Source organism: Colias croceus, chromosome 6, assembly GCF_905220415.1.
Source record: "Colias croceus chromosome 6, ilColCroc2.1".
NCBI lineage: Eukaryota > Metazoa > Arthropoda > Insecta > Lepidoptera > Pieridae > Colias > Colias croceus.
Genome location: NC_059542.1, coordinates 7,057,585 through 7,074,602, shown reverse-complemented (window position 1 = coordinate 7,074,602; position 17,018 = coordinate 7,057,585). Strand labels below are relative to the sequence as shown.

At 31.5% G+C, this 17,018-nt stretch overlaps 2 protein-coding genes across 6 annotated transcripts; one reads left to right on the top strand and one right to left on the bottom strand.

Annotated features, from left to right (window-relative positions):
* The first annotated feature begins 267 nt into the window (after window positions 1-267).
* LOC123692282 (ribosome biogenesis protein BRX1 homolog) lies at window positions 268-4,259 on the top strand. Its single transcript, XM_045637008.1, has 5 exons — window positions 268-468; window positions 2,345-2,621; window positions 2,712-2,995; window positions 3,086-3,323; window positions 3,837-4,259. The coding sequence occupies exons 1-5, from the start codon at window positions 346-348 to the stop codon at window positions 4,046-4,048; spliced, it is 1,134 nt and encodes a 377-aa protein (XP_045492964.1). The 5' UTR covers window positions 268-345; the 3' UTR covers window positions 4,049-4,259.
* A 1,033-nt stretch (window positions 4,260-5,292) lies between these two features.
* On the bottom strand, window positions 5,293-15,838 carry LOC123692281 (choline transporter-like 1). Of its 5 annotated transcripts, none has more exons than XM_045637006.1 (12): window positions 15,389-15,838; window positions 14,754-15,288; window positions 14,500-14,672; window positions 14,315-14,374; window positions 14,079-14,246; window positions 13,874-14,009; window positions 12,772-12,919; window positions 12,443-12,583; window positions 11,537-11,699; window positions 10,942-11,163; window positions 10,596-10,750; window positions 5,293-6,071 (listed from the first exon to the last, which is right to left on the bottom strand). In XM_045637006.1, the coding sequence occupies exons 1-12, from the start codon at window positions 15,491-15,493 to the stop codon at window positions 6,068-6,070; spliced, it is 2,010 nt and encodes a 669-aa protein (XP_045492962.1). In that variant the 5' UTR covers window positions 15,494-15,838; the 3' UTR covers window positions 5,293-6,067. The 5 variants fall into 5 exon arrangements, with proteins under 5 accessions (XP_045492962.1, XP_045492960.1, XP_045492961.1 ...); XM_045637004.1 differs by lacking the exon at window positions 5,293-6,071 and having other exon boundaries at window positions 10,585-10,750; window positions 15,389-15,514; window positions 15,575-15,838; XM_045637005.1 differs by lacking the exon at window positions 5,293-6,071 and having other exon boundaries at window positions 10,585-10,750; window positions 15,389-15,513; window positions 15,657-15,838.
* Between the last annotated feature and the right edge of the window lie 1,180 nt (window positions 15,839-17,018).

Sequence of the window (17,018 nt, the reverse complement as noted above, 5' to 3'; positions counted from 1 at the left end):
ATACATTTTTAGCCGTTTCGTTTCGGTAAATGTGCACATTAACCGGCTAAAGATGGAATATCACGACGCAAAAAAACATGTTTTCGAACTTTAGCTGCTTCTTGAAAATAAACCTAAGTTTAGCCGGCTAATCTTAAGTTTATGTTCACACCTACCTTGAGCCGTAACCATAACATATAGATCTATTTGGTATCTATTGATTTAAGTCAACTGTCAACTCTACGTCAATTCAATTGTCAATGTCATTACTCAAATACTCATTGATTGTCAATTGTCATTTGTGTTGTTAAACTACAAGAGTCGTAGCACGTGTTTTTAGGTTATTGCGTTAAAATAATAATTAAAATGGTGAAAATAAAAGTAAAGAAGGAGAAAAAAAAGGATTTAAAAACACAGGAACCGGTCAAAAGTGAAAATATGGTAACTTTACCGCCTGTTCGAATGTCTGATGATCCTACCCCAAAACAAGTAAGTTTGGTGGTTTTAGGCGAAATATATATTTAAAATGTAATTTTATTTCATTTGTATCTAAAGAGAACTTTAGAAATTTGCGGCACGAATTTCGGCGTGATTTTAATTTTTTCCGATCGATAATAATGCCCTGAAACATACATTAGCGGCTTTTCGTGCGGAAACGTATAATTACAGAGAAATCTTAATTTTAATCTTTGAGGTTATGTTCAAAATTGTTTGAGTTACATGAGTTAGGGCGTTTGTCCACTACAAGGAATTTTACGGTCCGGCATTCCGATTTTTTACGGTCCGGTATGGCACGCCATTAATCTAAATACTAGCTTGTGCACTATACGTAATATTACTGTCCGACATTTTACTTTTCCCTATTCCGGATGGTTTTTTGTGTCTACGAGTCGCTGTAGGTATAATTATTGTTTTCGAATGCCCACTTGCTTAGATTTTTCTTTTTTTACTGCATATGCCAATTGACAGCAAGCTCTTGTTTTACTTTCTTTTAGTTGGCAATGAGATTTGAGAAGTCGGTATTGTTATTTTATATACATTGACCAAGCATTGACCTATAATTATTATCTAAGTAAGTGTTGGTAAGTTAAAATTCAAGTGGGAATAGCTTTAGCTCCTCGTCACCGATTAAAATAAATTAGTGAAACACGCATTTTAAATCTCTTACGAAACTTTACTTTTTATTATAACGAAGTAATATAATATTTCACCTTCTATATTTTTTACTAGTTTCTTGTAAAATGCAAAAACAATCATTTATGATAGCATTATACCGCCAAACTTCCTTGAACTGTACCGCACTGATCCTAGTAAAGACGGACAGGTGCACAAGCAATTCATCGGTTTTTTCATGCCACACCGGACCGTAAAAAATCGGAATGCCGGACGGTAAAATTCCTTGTAGTGCACAAGCGCCCTTACATTGACAAAACTACAAGAATTGTGTTTGAAATATACAAATGTCAAAATGTACATTCAAAACCATAGTTCCTTCATAGTTCATTCAAAAGCATGTTGCTGAGGGACAACAATTCATAAGGTAATCCTTTGGCGAGTAGTAGGTATATGATTGGGGCAACATTGGTATGTTCATAAAAAAGTTAATCACTCAGACCCAGACAACCCATTTGTTGCCCCTGATGGAACTCATACTCATAGAATTGAGTCCCAGTGGTGTGTTGTAAAAAGATTTTTTAAAAAGATAACTATAACCACCCAAAATTCGATGATATAATAAAAGAATATAATATGTGGAGACGCTGGGTGGAAAAAAATAAAATGGATCCATTCATTACCCTTGTAAATTGTATCAAACATGTACATACATACAAGATTTGAATAAATAATTATTAAAAAAAAAATATTGTATGTATTGCACACAAATTCTTAGTAACGGAACCGAATCTGTCCACCCCGAATCCACGTGGTACTTGTCTGTCTTACACTAGAGTGTATTAAAAAAGTCGGAGGCGCTGAGGAGCGTGGCGCCCGCGTGTGCTGAGGAGCAGGCAGAGTCAAGCGAGCTGGAGCGGCTGAGGATGGTCGCCGAAGGCGACCAAAAAGCCGAAGCTACGAAGGCGAGTGAAGACTCCTGCCTGCAACGAGGTACACGGGGGCAAGCGCCACGTTCTGCAGCGCCGGAGCAGTCAAGAAAGCCCATAATCTTCGATATACTTCTAACTACATTTATAAATATAATCTCGAAAAAAATTAAAAAAATAGAAGGGGGGTTTCCGCACCCCCCACTTTATAGGGGGTCTCCCCTTACCTCCCCCCTCCCTTTCCCACCCCTCCCCCCCTTAATTCGTGCCGCAAATTTCTAAAGAAATACCTCTAAAGAAGTTATTTTCTACAATAATTCTAGGTAAGATGGATAAATAGACAAAGAGTTTTAGTATTTGCTGCACGAGGTATAAATCATCGCCACCGTCATTTGATGGAAGATATTAAAAAACTGATGCCCCATCATAAAACAGAATCTAAAATGGAAAGAAGTAAGAACTTATATGTGGTTAATGAAATTAGTGAAATGAAGAATTGCAATAAATGCATTTTATTTGAAGGAAGAAAGATGAGAGACTTATACCTTTGGATGTCTAATATTCCCAATGGACCGAGTGTCAAATTTTTAGTGGAAAACAGTAAGTGTGAATAGTTACACAGTATTGTAATTAATAATATATATCTTTATTCTTTAAGTATCATGTATAATATTTTGGTAAAATTTTCAGTTTACACAATGGGTGAGCTCAAAATGACAGGCAACTGCTTAAGAGGTTCCAGACCATTGTTATCTTTTGACCCTCAGTTTGCTAAAGATGCTCATTACTCCCTGTTGAAAGAATTGCTGATTCAAATCTTTGGTGTGCCCAAGCACCATCCTAAAAGCCAGCCCTTTTTTGATCATGTATACACATTTATGATACTAGATAATAGAATTTGGTTCAGAAATTACCAGATTCTTTCAGAAGATGGAGCATTAGCTGAAATTGGACCAAGATTTGTACTCAATCCTGTAAGTATAAGCATTGTTTATCAATCAATACCATCTGAGTTGAAATTATTAAAAGTATGATTATAATGAATCACAATATTCAATTTATAGGTGAAAATATTCTCTGGCTCCTTCGGTGGTTCAACCTTGTGGGAAAATCCCAAATATGTTAGTCCAGCTAAACTTAGACAAGCATTCTCCAAGAGAGCTGCAAACAAATATGAAAAGAGAATTGAAAAGAAAGCTCTCAATGAAGCCACTAAACCAGCTACTGGATACCCAGATATAGAAGATGCTTCCTTCTTCAAAGGCGATCCAGTAAAGAAAGCTCAGGATGTGGTCATAAAAGGTAATTTATCTCGAAATGCCACAAGTTTGTGACATTCTTGGTGTATAGCTAGCAAACATTATAAAATAAAGAATATAGTACTGTAAGAAATAACACGCTAGGCCGGGTCCAATATTAGTTGGAATGTAATAAGAATGTACTGAGATTCTACACAGCTATCTCATTGATGTAGGTAGTTGATAACAAATCACAGCAAGTCAATGACTATTAAGTTAGCTAAGTGAAGGTATGTAGTTGGGTCCAACGTCGTATAAACAATGCCCGAGCCCCTAGGCACAATTCATACGAATGCACCATGAGTCAAAGGAAAGTGGCTTTTTTTGTATTCAACAGCTAAGCATGTTCAGACATGAAATTCTGGCAACTACATTGACAACTATTCATCCACAAAAATATTAAATAAAAAGTTACGTCTAACAGTACATTATAAAAATACACACTTTTAATTAAGATTTAAAAAATATATCTATAAAATGTATAAACAATCAAATATTATTTTAATATTGTTTTTAGATGAAATAAAAGATGAACCAATGGATGAAGAAGAAGATGATGAAGAAAATGAATCACCTGATACTAGCATCATCGAAACTGTCAAGAAAACCAAAACTAAACCAGACATGGCTATCAGACGGAAGCAACTCAAAGCTAAGAGCAAAAAGATTTCTGATCAAATTAAAAAGAGAAAACAATTCAAAAAGAAGAAACCTCTGAAATCAAAATGATGGAATCAAATAAAACAAATTTATTATGACACTCCAATTATGTTTTATTATTTAAGATCAACAATCCAAAAATTAATAAACATACAATATAAATACTTGGAAGAAAGATTTGATTCATAAGCATGATTTAATAAATGCATAATTTAAATAAATGGTGACATAATATTATGTATAATTTTAATGTTAAATAAATATTAAAGCTAAAATGTTACCTTTTCAAATAATACCATTTTGCCTTAAAATAATATTCAATTACAGCAGCACTTGAGCATTAATCACTCTATGGACGGTTTCTTGACTAAAGTCAGGATACAAACAAAATTAAGTCTTAACATTGTAACATTTCTATATATGGATGAAAATTACAACAATATTTAGGAAGGATAATATTGTTTCGTCTATTCAAGTGAAATTAAACATTTAATTGTAATTTTTAAACATAATTGGGAACAATAATAGTATTTAATAGAATATACATATTTTGTAATAATGTTCATCATAAATCATTTCTAACAGAATAAATACTATTTAAATTTAATGCGAACATTTTTTAGGCAATCGTCTTAGCTATAAGTAAGAAGCTGCCTTTATAAAATACTAGCGGTCCGCCCCGGCTTCGCCCGTGGTACATGTTTACGTTTTCTCTACATAAGTGCCATTCTCGTACTTCAAGGAATATAATAAAAAAAAGAATTAACGAAATCGGTTCAGCCGTTCTCAAGTTATGCGCTTACCAACACATTTTGGGATTCATTTTTATATTATAAGATTATTCTGGGGACACACAAAAATGCAAATGTCATAAGTCATAGCCAAAATATTCGAAATTTTGAAATCACACTTGAAAATTTTAAAACAATTAGTAAGTGTTCTAATTATTACTAATTTATTACTAATGCACATCAAAGAATATAGACAATAGACATACCAAATCCATACTAATATTATAAATGCGAAAGTAACTCTGTCTGTCTGTCTGTCCTTTACTCAATCACGCCTTAACTACTGAACCAATTTGCATGAAATTTGGTATAGAGATGTTTTGATACCCGAGAAAGGACATAGGATAGGTTTTATCCTGGAAATCCCACGGGAACGGGAACTATGCGGGTTTTTCTTTCTTCTGCGCCGGCGATGCCGCGGGTGGAAAGCTAGTATTATAATAAATTATATAAACATTCGATGGAAATCTTTCATAATCAAGGTAAATTATATCAAGTTTGATGTTGGTATAATTGTTAAAATATAAAAATACAAAATTTATATTTTAACAGAGACAATTCACATAACTTAGTATTATGCTTAAATAAACTTTTAATAAAAAATGGAAGAGAAGTTATTCTATTCAATATAATGTACTTAATGAGTATAATTAATTACCTACATATTATTAATTTCCTTAAATGTATGGTTGCAATACAAGACATTCACACCATGTATTTTTCGATGGCAAGACTTTAAAAAATGTGAAAATTTCATTAAAAAGCCAAGTGTCATTAGATTGTTCAAATATTATAAAAAATAAAAGATCTTATCAAAATATTTTTTCTTACACACTAGTCATGATTGTACCGAAAGTTCATCATAGGTTTAGGTATAATTATTAAAAATTAAAATTACATATTGAGATTAAATTCATTTGAGATTAAACCAACATACGTAATTTGTATAATTATAGAAAAGAGTAAAAAAATTATATTAAAAAAAAAGCTGACAAATGATAAAATGTGTAAACATGCTTGTATAATATAAATTTGTAAACCGCCGTTGTTGTAAACTTATGTAGTTACCTATTTTAATATTTCGAATATTTGTGTATCATCTATCAACATTAAAAGTAGTTATTAAGTAAACCTATTCGTCATTTTAACAAAAAAAAAAAACATGAAACAACAGTTAAAAATTGCAATAAATAGGCAACTTCACTCAGATCATTATTATATCTTATAAAAATATGTTGAGATTTGAGATATGCATAGCCTTTGAAAGTCATAATGATATTCCATGTTATGTCGGTTTTTATCTGTAACAAAAATATTTTGCGTTATATACCAGAATAACACATAATCTGTTACTTTTTTTATTGAAATCGCGCGGTTGAAATGTCAAACTATTATATTTTACTAGACCCAAGCTTCGAACTTGGAGTTGACTCAATATGTAGACAAACATAATATAAGCATTAGATACCAGCCACGAATGGAACATCTTACGTTATACTATTTAATTTAACTCATAAGCAGTATAGCCTTGATTACTTAAGGTGATTGCTACGATCTGTTCCCAGCCAATGTCCCGCTAGATGGCGCTGAATTCTACATTTCTAGTTTATTTGATTTTTTGCGTAATTGGAAAAGATTAAGGTCGTAGGAATAGTCATGGCGATTACTGAATATTATATTTTATTTAAATATGTCATATCATTGCCTTAAAATCCACCCAATTCGGTAAAACCATGCGTTTTAACATCTGTCATTGCATACAGGGTCGTTTACACACACAGACGTATACAAAAATGATAAAGATTGAACTCTAGATGGCGTGAATGTAAAACAAGTTTGGCGTGTATGTATTTGAGTAGTTAGTAGCATATTATATTCTGAATTTCTGATCCATGCCTATTCACTCAAAACTACCTAATAACACTAATGATTTGTAACAGTAAATTATTTCAATAGGTAGGTATTTGAACATTTCCCAACAAGACGTAAGAATAATTATTCGTAGGTATACAAGATACAATAACAAATCTAATACACTATTTATTATTTTATTATTTACTAGCGGTCCGCCCCGGCTTCGCCCGTGGTACATGTTTACGTTTTCTCTCCATAAGAAGTAAGAACCATCCTCGTACTTCAAGGAATATAATAAAAAAAGAATTATCGAAATCGGTTCAGCCGTTCTCGAGTTATGCGCTTACCAACACATTTTGCGATTCATTTTTATATTAGACTAGCGGTCCGCCCCGGCTTCGCCCGTGGTACATGTTTACGTTTTCTCTACATAAGAACCATCCTCGTACTTCAAGGAATATAATAAAAAAAGAATTATCGAAATCGGTTCAGCCGTTCTCGAGTTATGCGCTTACCAACACATTTTGCGATTCATTTATATGTATATAAGATTATGTGAAAATAACCAGGAAGGTGAAAAACATATTTACGAAAACATAGTAACATATGGCTGTCGCTACAATAATTATATTTCAATTTTATCTTTTTATACCTAGTAGAACTGGCCGACGAATAAAAAAAATCGTATTAGAATACAATATATTACGGAACAAAAAAAGGATTGTAACTGAATTAGGTAGGTATGTTTGTTTCTGGGCGCACCGTTTTCGACGACGCGACGCGACGCGCGACGTAAGCGTATAGGTATAGGTACCTACTTTGCTAAAACAAACTAATAAAATTGTGTGTCTGTCTGAAAATTCGGAAAAGCATATTTTGCAAGTTTGTGATTACTTTGATAGTTTACCGATTTATAATAATTGTAATTGTAATTGTATAATATATAATTTGCAATGTGGTGAAATTTCATAAAAATCACGGGCCAATTTTTTTGTTTTGAATCCCACCGAAAATATAATTGCGTTATTAGAATAATTAATTACTATACCTACCCACGATCAATTATTACAATATAGTCTCAAATGCATACTAGAGAAATATTGCAATTTGATTCAATTAAAATGCATAGCATACAAAAATAAATTCACAACACAAGAAATTCCGCGCGCAAATCATAGCGCGTGTCAATGAAATCAAGAATGTTTTATATCAAGCCGACGCGGACGAGCGACGACGCGACGCCGAACAAAAGTACCTACGACGGACGACCACGCTTCGAGTTGCCAAACACACAGCCAAACAACAATAATGAGTAATAAATTGTTTACAAAAAAAACAAGTTTTCCATTTTTCTGTATGAGTAGACAGAACTTCAAAACGCCACCTGCTACGGTTTATATTATGAACGATGGTTATAAAAATAAAAGTTATATTTGTTGGTGTAAACTATTTTATTGATCAATAATTTTGGAATTTAAAACTGTCAACATTGATTACAATAAAACGCAGTTTTATTTTATTACACTATTGTTTTTTTATCAAAACATGTATTTGAAGTACCATATAATATTATGCTGATCCAAGCATTTTCACTCAAAACTAATATCACTAATGATTTGTAAAAGTAAATTATTTCAATATACATTTCATAACCAACAAGTAAGAATAATTATTATTATTCCTACCTACAACAACAAACCTAAAACACTATTTACTATGGGAAAATAACCAGGAAGGTGAAAAACATTATATTATTATTTACGATTTCGACGCACTCGACTTTTAGTAAAATATAGTAGGTAAACATAATATTATGGTTTTGATTTTTGCTACTAGTATAAGAAAACTGCGTGTTCAAACTACTTGTTTGTCTGTCTGAAAATTCGGAAGTACTTTGGTAGTTTACCGATTTATAATAATATTGTATATATCGTTGTTTAAAAAATATTCAAACACAATAAAATATGATATACTGATTTATCACTGGTTTCAGTGATGAACTGATGAGTCAATGTTAGCCACTATACTTTCGTCATACGTGTGTTATGTGTATGATTGATGTGATTTGCAACGTGGTGATATTTCAGAAAAATCACGGGTCAAATTGTCCCACCGAAAATATAACTGCGTTATAAGAATAACTATACCTACGATAAATTATACATAATACAATATAGTCTCAAATGCATACTAGTGAAATATTTTATTTGAATCAATAAAATAAAAAAAAATAAAAAATAATAATAATACAAAAATAAATTCACAACACAAGAAAATCCGCGCGCAAATCATAGCGCGTGACAATGAAATCAAGAACTTTCGAGCCGACGCGGACGCGACGCGGACGACGAAGGAGCCTAACAAAAGTACCTACAATCATAGGCGGCTCGTGACAAAATTGTATGGCCGTGTTCACTTGAAATAAAACAACGAAAATAGGTACCTACAATAGCGTTAGCAGTACAAAAAAAATGAGCACCACATTATAAATGTCTATTTAATATTTATACACTAAAGATTATAGAGTATTTCAAAACGAATTCAATTATTATTTAGCAATAATTAGAAAATCCCCGAATTTGCATTCGTGATCGTATTCATAGTGTTTGTCTACACTAATATTATAAAGAGGAAAACTTTGTTTGTTTGTTTGATTGTAATGAATAGGCTCATAAACTACTGGACATTTTACCAATGTTTGCAAGTTTGTGATTACTTAGATAGTTTACCGATTTATAATAATTGTATACTTATATCATTGTTTAAAAATATTCAAACACAATATGATATAGGTACTGATTTATCACTGGTTTCAGTGATGAACTGATGAGTCAATGTTAGCCACAATACTAATCACTTTCGTCATACATGTGTATGAACTATGATTGATGTGATTTGCAATGTGGTGAAATTTCATAAAAATCACGGGCCAATTTTTTGTTTTGAATCCCACCGAAAATACATATATTACTAATTGCGTTATTAGAATAATTAATTACTATACCCACGATCAATTATTACAATTTACAATATAGTCTCAAATGCATACTAGAGAAACATTGCAATTTGAATCAATTAAAATGCATAGCATACAAAAATAAATTCACAACACAAGAAATTCCGCGCGCAAATCATAGCGCGTGTCAATGAAATCAAGAATGTAATTTATATCAAGCCGACGACGACGCCGAACTAAAGTACCTACAGTACCATTTACCTTCAGTGTACAATACAGTTTACAGACCTACGACGGACGAACAATAATGAGTAATAAATTGTTTACAAAAAAAAACATAGTTTCTAAGGTCATTAGTTTTATTTTATTTTATTGTTATTTTCTTTGAACGATTGGAAATGAAATTACTCAATTTTTACATAGAACTTTGATTTATTAGAATTATGCTCATTATGTATAAGATAACGAACGCGAATGCACGACATCTAGCGCGTCTTATGTCTAAACATCGCCTTTCGTTTAGACATTGACGCGCTAGATCTGTAATAAGTATATAGTCTATGCGCTAGATGTCGTGCTTTATGTCGTGTTTCGCTTGGCAAAAGTCACGCACACTACTGTAGAAGTGTCAATTTTTTCCGGTATTTTACTGTTGTTTTTCTAAGTAAATATTGTAAATTATTGATTAAAAAGGTCGAACGCGCACACATTTCATTATAGAGAAGTGATAAAATGATTAGTTTTAAAGAAATAGTGTCTGTGTTAAGTGTTTAGAGGTAATCAAAAATGTATGGAGGGACGGTCGGAACATCCACCTTAATATATCATGCCAAAGTTATAATAAAATAATAGGTATAAGAAGCTCGCACATAACGTCAGTCTTTAAAATATATTTTTTTTGAGAGAAAGTTAAAAGATCTAAGAATAATTTAAACCCAATTTCATTCTCCCAACGATACCCATGCAGAAGATAACAGAGAAAAGTTACGCATGCTAAAACTCACAAATTCAGTACTTTTCCTGCAAATCTTCCATTTCGGCGCTATTTGGTTCCTGTCTGTTTGTTTTGTGCCCTCCAAGTTCTGCCAATCTTGAATTTTTCCACTTTCCATTGTCACCGTTCATGTTGCGATCCTCACAAACGCACAAAAATAGAGAATCCACTACCATCTGAAATATATGGATAATTTTAGTGCAATAATTCTTGTGAACCTTCATTACACAAGAAAAAGAAAATATAGACTACAAGATATATTTATATCACCTTAGTGCAGTAAAAATATCACCTACTGTCTTGTATTAACAAAATATTTAAAAAATGTTGTATATTATACTGTGTAAAAAATACTTCTTAAACTTACCTCATAAAGAGATAGAATGCAATGCGCTATGAAGAACGAATAAATACATATGACGAGTGTAGGAACTGCGAAGAAATGTAAGTCAGAGTTTCGTTTCAGCAGAAGTAAGCCAATGATGCCCGTTATGGCTGTAACTATACACTTGCCCAGAAATAGAATGAAATCACCCACACTGTTTATTGTGGCCACTTGCAAGGCGTTGTTCACAATAACACTGAAAGCCTGGAATATTAATGTTTAATAACATTAATATTAATATCCTTAATAGGATATCAAAAATTTCCAAAATGAACGATAAAAACATAAGTACCTACAATTATAATTAAAAAAAAACACACTTCAATATAAATACTTCAGCGACTCGAGTGCATATATATTTTAAGCATATTGATTAGATAATGGGTGATTTTAAATATAATTTATTTATATACAGTAACATCAAATTAAGCCACCTTGAAAAAGTCGAAAAGAATACCAACATAATTTTTAGCGAACACAGTGGAATAAAGAAGCTTTCCTTTTTTGAAGTCAATTTTAATTTATAGCAACTGCAATCCAAAATTCAACATAAGGATAAAATAAACTGTATGGTTACCTTAGCTGCAGCCTTACAGAAATGGCATCTTTCAATGGTAATTATTGTGTATGCATTATGGTTCAAATAGCGAATGAATTTTTCAAGACAATAAAAGCAACAAATACCACATTTTAATCCACACTTAGCACATTCCGAACCTTTTTCTGCTCTTGACGAAAGTCTAAAAAATGTTTTATTAATGTTAGTCAGTTTTTTTCCCTAGTACACATTATTCATGAAATATATGCAACTATTACTAACAATACCTACTGAATTTATATTAATAATAATATAATAATTTGAGCCACATTAAGATAAGAGACACGGGGGAGGTTAAAACAAAAAAAAAATAGTTGTCGAAATCTCTGTTAATAATTTTTTTGTTCTCGTATTGCTTGCTCATAAATATTTGAAAAACTTTAAAGAATAGAAAAAAAAAATACGAATGCGAGACCGGATTCGAACCCGCGACTTTTCGCCGTACCGTGGCGCACCTCCACAAATAAAGCATGAAATTTTGCAACCTTTCATTACATTAGGTGATTAGCGACTATTCTTATTTGAAATAGTCCCAAAACACCTAATGAAAGGTAGATCATTCATTCCATTTAGACATAGATTTCTATCATATTTAAATTAACTTGTTATGTTATTTAGTTATTTACTTCAAAGATTTGATAAATATTACAGCGCGATAGCATCTACAGACCTATCTATTTGCATCTCTTAGTTTGTTTATCCTCGTTTACGTCAAGACAGAGGGACTTATTATTTATATGTATGCTTGTTGATAAGTAATACCTGATACATATCTTCTATTATTAACGACAGTGGGAAAAATCCCGCAAAATACCAACAAAACAAACTGACAACAATTACTAGACTTACATGCAATAATTAATAATATAATAAAAAATTACTTACTTGGCATGCAGATATGTCAAAATAAGGCGTGGCACTTTGAATAATGTGATCAAAAATGATCCTTTAGCTACTGAACCTAGATGATATTTAAGGAGTTTTCCAACAGAATATAACACTGGAGACGAATCACTGTGAGGACCTCTGAAAAAAAAGTCAAAATTTAAGTAATAAATAATAATATACAATTCATAACATTCAATAAATTAAAAAAGTCTCTCAAAATGTACTTCAATAAAATAAATTGGCATAGAAAAATAATAATTGATTCCTGTATTATTTTTCTATGCAAATTCCTTTTGCTAGCTATTTATATATTTAAAACAAATTACCTGAAATACCAATGCGACACAGCCCCCGCAATGGTCATTTGTTGGCAGCCCAGTATAAATTCACTGCCCCACACCAAGCAGATCAGACACATCCACCACATGCTCCTCACCCACATGGGGTTGAACTCTATCGGATCTAGAATATAGCCTAATGAATACAATCAACATAAACATAAATAAATAAAAACAAAAATATAATATGTACATACCTAAAATAAATATATCTAATGAAATAAAACATAGTATATTTAAAATAAAAGTGATGTAAATTTATCACCTTTAGGTGCAGTATGAAATATAAAATATTAATAGTTATTAGATATTTCATTATTTATGTACTTATAATAGTAATATTAAATACTTATTAAAAAGGCACATTTTTGTGCTACATACTAGAAAAAAAACTTTAAAAAAATTAACAAAATAAAAATTAAGATTACATTGATTGAATAATATTTTCTTTTATAAATATAAGATAAATAATAATAAAAACATCAAATAGACAGTGTAAGGATCTATAACTTGTTCAATAAAAAATGCAACACAAAAATACCTATAAAATGTTATTCTTTGAAATGAGGTCAGCAAAGGAAACATTGTTTTGCATTTAATATAATAGCCTTCTGTGTAATGGTATGACTCATCAAGACTATGACAACATTTCAAGAAATAAAGTAGGGCAGTAATTATATATGAACATTAACTAAATTACATAATTACTAAATCAATACTTTTTAATCTCATATAAACTTTTATAAACACTTTGATAAAGGTAACTAAACATACTATCTAATAATATCTAATCAATACCACTAAGAACAAATTACCAACAAAAAAAAAATAAGCTTACTAAATCTCAATAACATTTCCTATAACACAAAATTTGATATTTGCTAGAGTTGACACATTCCAATTATTCTCTTAACCCATTGACCACCGAGCAGCCCAATGAGACCACAACACAATAGATTTTCTATTGTGTCTGTGATTCCGGGGTCTGAGGCATAAATTCCCACTTTGTACTCCTGCTTTTCAATAAAAAGAAAGTTAATCAAACATATAATGTAAAATTTTATACAATCATTTTTAAGAAGGTACTCACTTTTGAAACTTGCACTGCTGTTAATCTTCTGAGCCTGTATGGCTGCACTATCAACATGGTCTGGTAGTTGTGTACCATTAATAAAGAAGTTTGTTTTATAAGGTATACCAGGATAATTCGCTGTAGCTAAACAAACCTATAACATAATTCTTTAATAAAATACAAGCTTTGCATTTTAATATATTTAAAGGTGTATAAATCTTACCACAACAGATGACCAAAATGTAAAGAACAGCACCAAGAAGAAAAATGTAATAATTGGCTGGAGGAAGAGAGTTGGTATGGATCCAAGGCAGTGTGCTGTTTCTTTGAACAAAGCTGCCAAAAATGACACCCGTGATCTCATCACCCACACGAGAAGGAGCAAAATGACCTAGAATTATTATTTTTAGATAGATAACAAGTAAAATACAAAAATCTGAAAAAGTTGTAAAGACTTACAGTAATTATAGTTGCTATAATGGAGTACCAAAGGAAGGCTTTTTCATTTTTGAAGGATTCCTGTAAACAAAATTTGTTAATGTGTTAGTTTCTAAAATTTAATTATGTAGAGTGTCACTGAGAAGACTGACCCAAAACCATGTAAAAAATTTTTGTTAATAAAAAAAATTGCCAATTGAACTTACAGCTAGAAACGCAGAAGAATCAGAGAAGTCTCTCTGTTTAGTTCTAAGTTCATGATAGGTGTACCATAGCAAGGCTGTACCCGCCACACTTGCAATTGATACTACGATCATAAATATCCATGACACTAATGTTGCCAATAAATGCAAAATGGAAACCATTATTAAAGAGCAAACTGAAAAAAATATAGACATTGAGGTAAATAAGTTTAAACAATAGATATAGATATTATTATTATATGTAAAGAGTTACTTACTAAATGCTATAATAACACATATTATCATTTCTTTCCAAGAGTTATAAAGATCAGACAGCATTTGCTCTATTGTGTCCCAGCTGTTAAGCAAATCATAGAAATCGGTGAAAACTTTCTGAGCAACTTCTTTTGCTGATTTTGGAAAGCATCGGTTAAGAAGTGGAAATGATTCATAAACTGGTAAAACAGGACAAGGGCCTATGAAGTTGTTTAAATCTGCAGTATTTGAAGTAGTATTCAAGTTAATATCATATCTACATAAACTAGATCCAGTTTTCTTGTAGAAGTTTTGTATATCAGTTAAAGTCTCCAATCTTTTATTTGGGCATTCTTTAACACATATTTTGAGAGATCGACGCAATTGCTTTACATCCATAAAAAACAAGTAGCTTTTGTCAGCGGTGCTTATGCCAGCAAGTGGGAAGTTAATTAGTTTCTTGTTATTTTTTACACCACATGTATTACCAAAAGAGTCATATCCATTTATGAGACGTTGCGGATTTCCATATACAAAAGAGATTGCAGCAACAAATATCTAGAATGAAATAAAAATAAATTCATAAATTTTTTTAATATTATCAATAATCACAATACTACAGTAAAATAGTTTACTTATTATCAAAAATCTACTTTACCATTGCTATCCAAAATATCACATAAATAACCAGCCATAAGACGTCTGTACATCCCTTTTTCGGCGTTTCATTTTGTGGAGATATTTCACTTTGCGTGCACCCCATGACTACTCCTCGCAAGAAACCTTTTTAAAGTATTTTTGTATTAATGTCGTAGAAGGGTAGGTAAGTTACATATATACAAATTAAACGCCAACACAAAAGGCGCGGCTACTGCATTGATATTAACTCATCGTTAACTCATACGCTCTTTGATTTGATTGGGTACCTCTATTGTTATGAACGCTACTAAACTATGTTCCACTATGTTTTAATAATACTCTTTTAAATCTATAAAATATATTCGATACTGAAATTTCAATGCAATAATCATAAAAACTGAAAAAATGCCGAATAAGATTCGAAATTATCAACAATAAACTTTTAAATTGGTATTTCGACAAAATAGTGACAAACAAAATAAACCACAGAAAATAAACTTGGATAAAAAAATGTATACCACAGATTACAGATTAAAAAAACCGATAAAACCACAGGATAAAACCTATTTTAAAAACGTACTCACAAATGTATACCACTTAAGCGCCTTATTCACGGTCCATTTGGACGTACGTCCCGCCAAGGTCATGACAGTTAATAACTTTACTGATCACCATGCTTCAAAACGATATAAATTCTGTTGCCCGGTGGGGTGTAGAAAATAGTTTGCTTTTCAACACTGAAAAGTGCAAAATAATGAGCTTTTCGCGCTCTCTAGTGCAACAAAACTTCAATTACAAACTAAATAATTTAAATTTGCAGCGCGTTTCAAATATAAAAGATTTAGGTGTCACCTTTACATCTCGCTTAGATTTTAAAGAGCATATAATTAACTTGTGTAACAAATCCCTAAAAACGCTAGGATTTATAATCCGTACTAGTCATAATTTTGATAATATTAAATGTGCCATTTCTCTTTATACCGCATATGTAAGAAGCAGCCTCGAGTATAATTGTACAATATGGGACCCATATGAACATAAATATATTTTAAAGCTCGAAAAAGTACAAAAGAAATTTTGCAGATTTATTTATAAAAAGATGTACGGATACTATCCATACATTTATCCCTCCTTATTTGTTTATGGCATGACAGGCTTTATGTCACTGGAGTCGCGACGCAAATATTATATGCTAATACATATGTACCAACTGTTACACGGGGGCGTGGACAACCCAGACGCACTAGAGCAGATCTGTTTAAACGTTCCGCCTAAGATCATGTACAGTGCGACATAAAAGAGATGAAATTAATTAATTTGGAACTAATTTTTTTTTCATTATCTGGCAACCCTGAATTATCAATGCAGCTGTCAAGTTGAATAAAAATTTGTTGTTTATTTGGTGAAGTTGAGATAAAATTGTTATTCTAAACAAGAAATTTACTCAAAAAAGGAGAAATCATGAAAAAGGTTAAACGTAGCGGTGTCCGTGATGCCATATATAAAGTTTTCATTCGGTGTTTCTCATAATTTCAAGCTGAAAAACGAGAAAAATATTTGGAAAACGTTTACAGACGTACAGCAGATTATACCGGTGAGATTCCATTTATTTTTGCTCAGTACTACGTAAAATAGAATATTCCATTAGT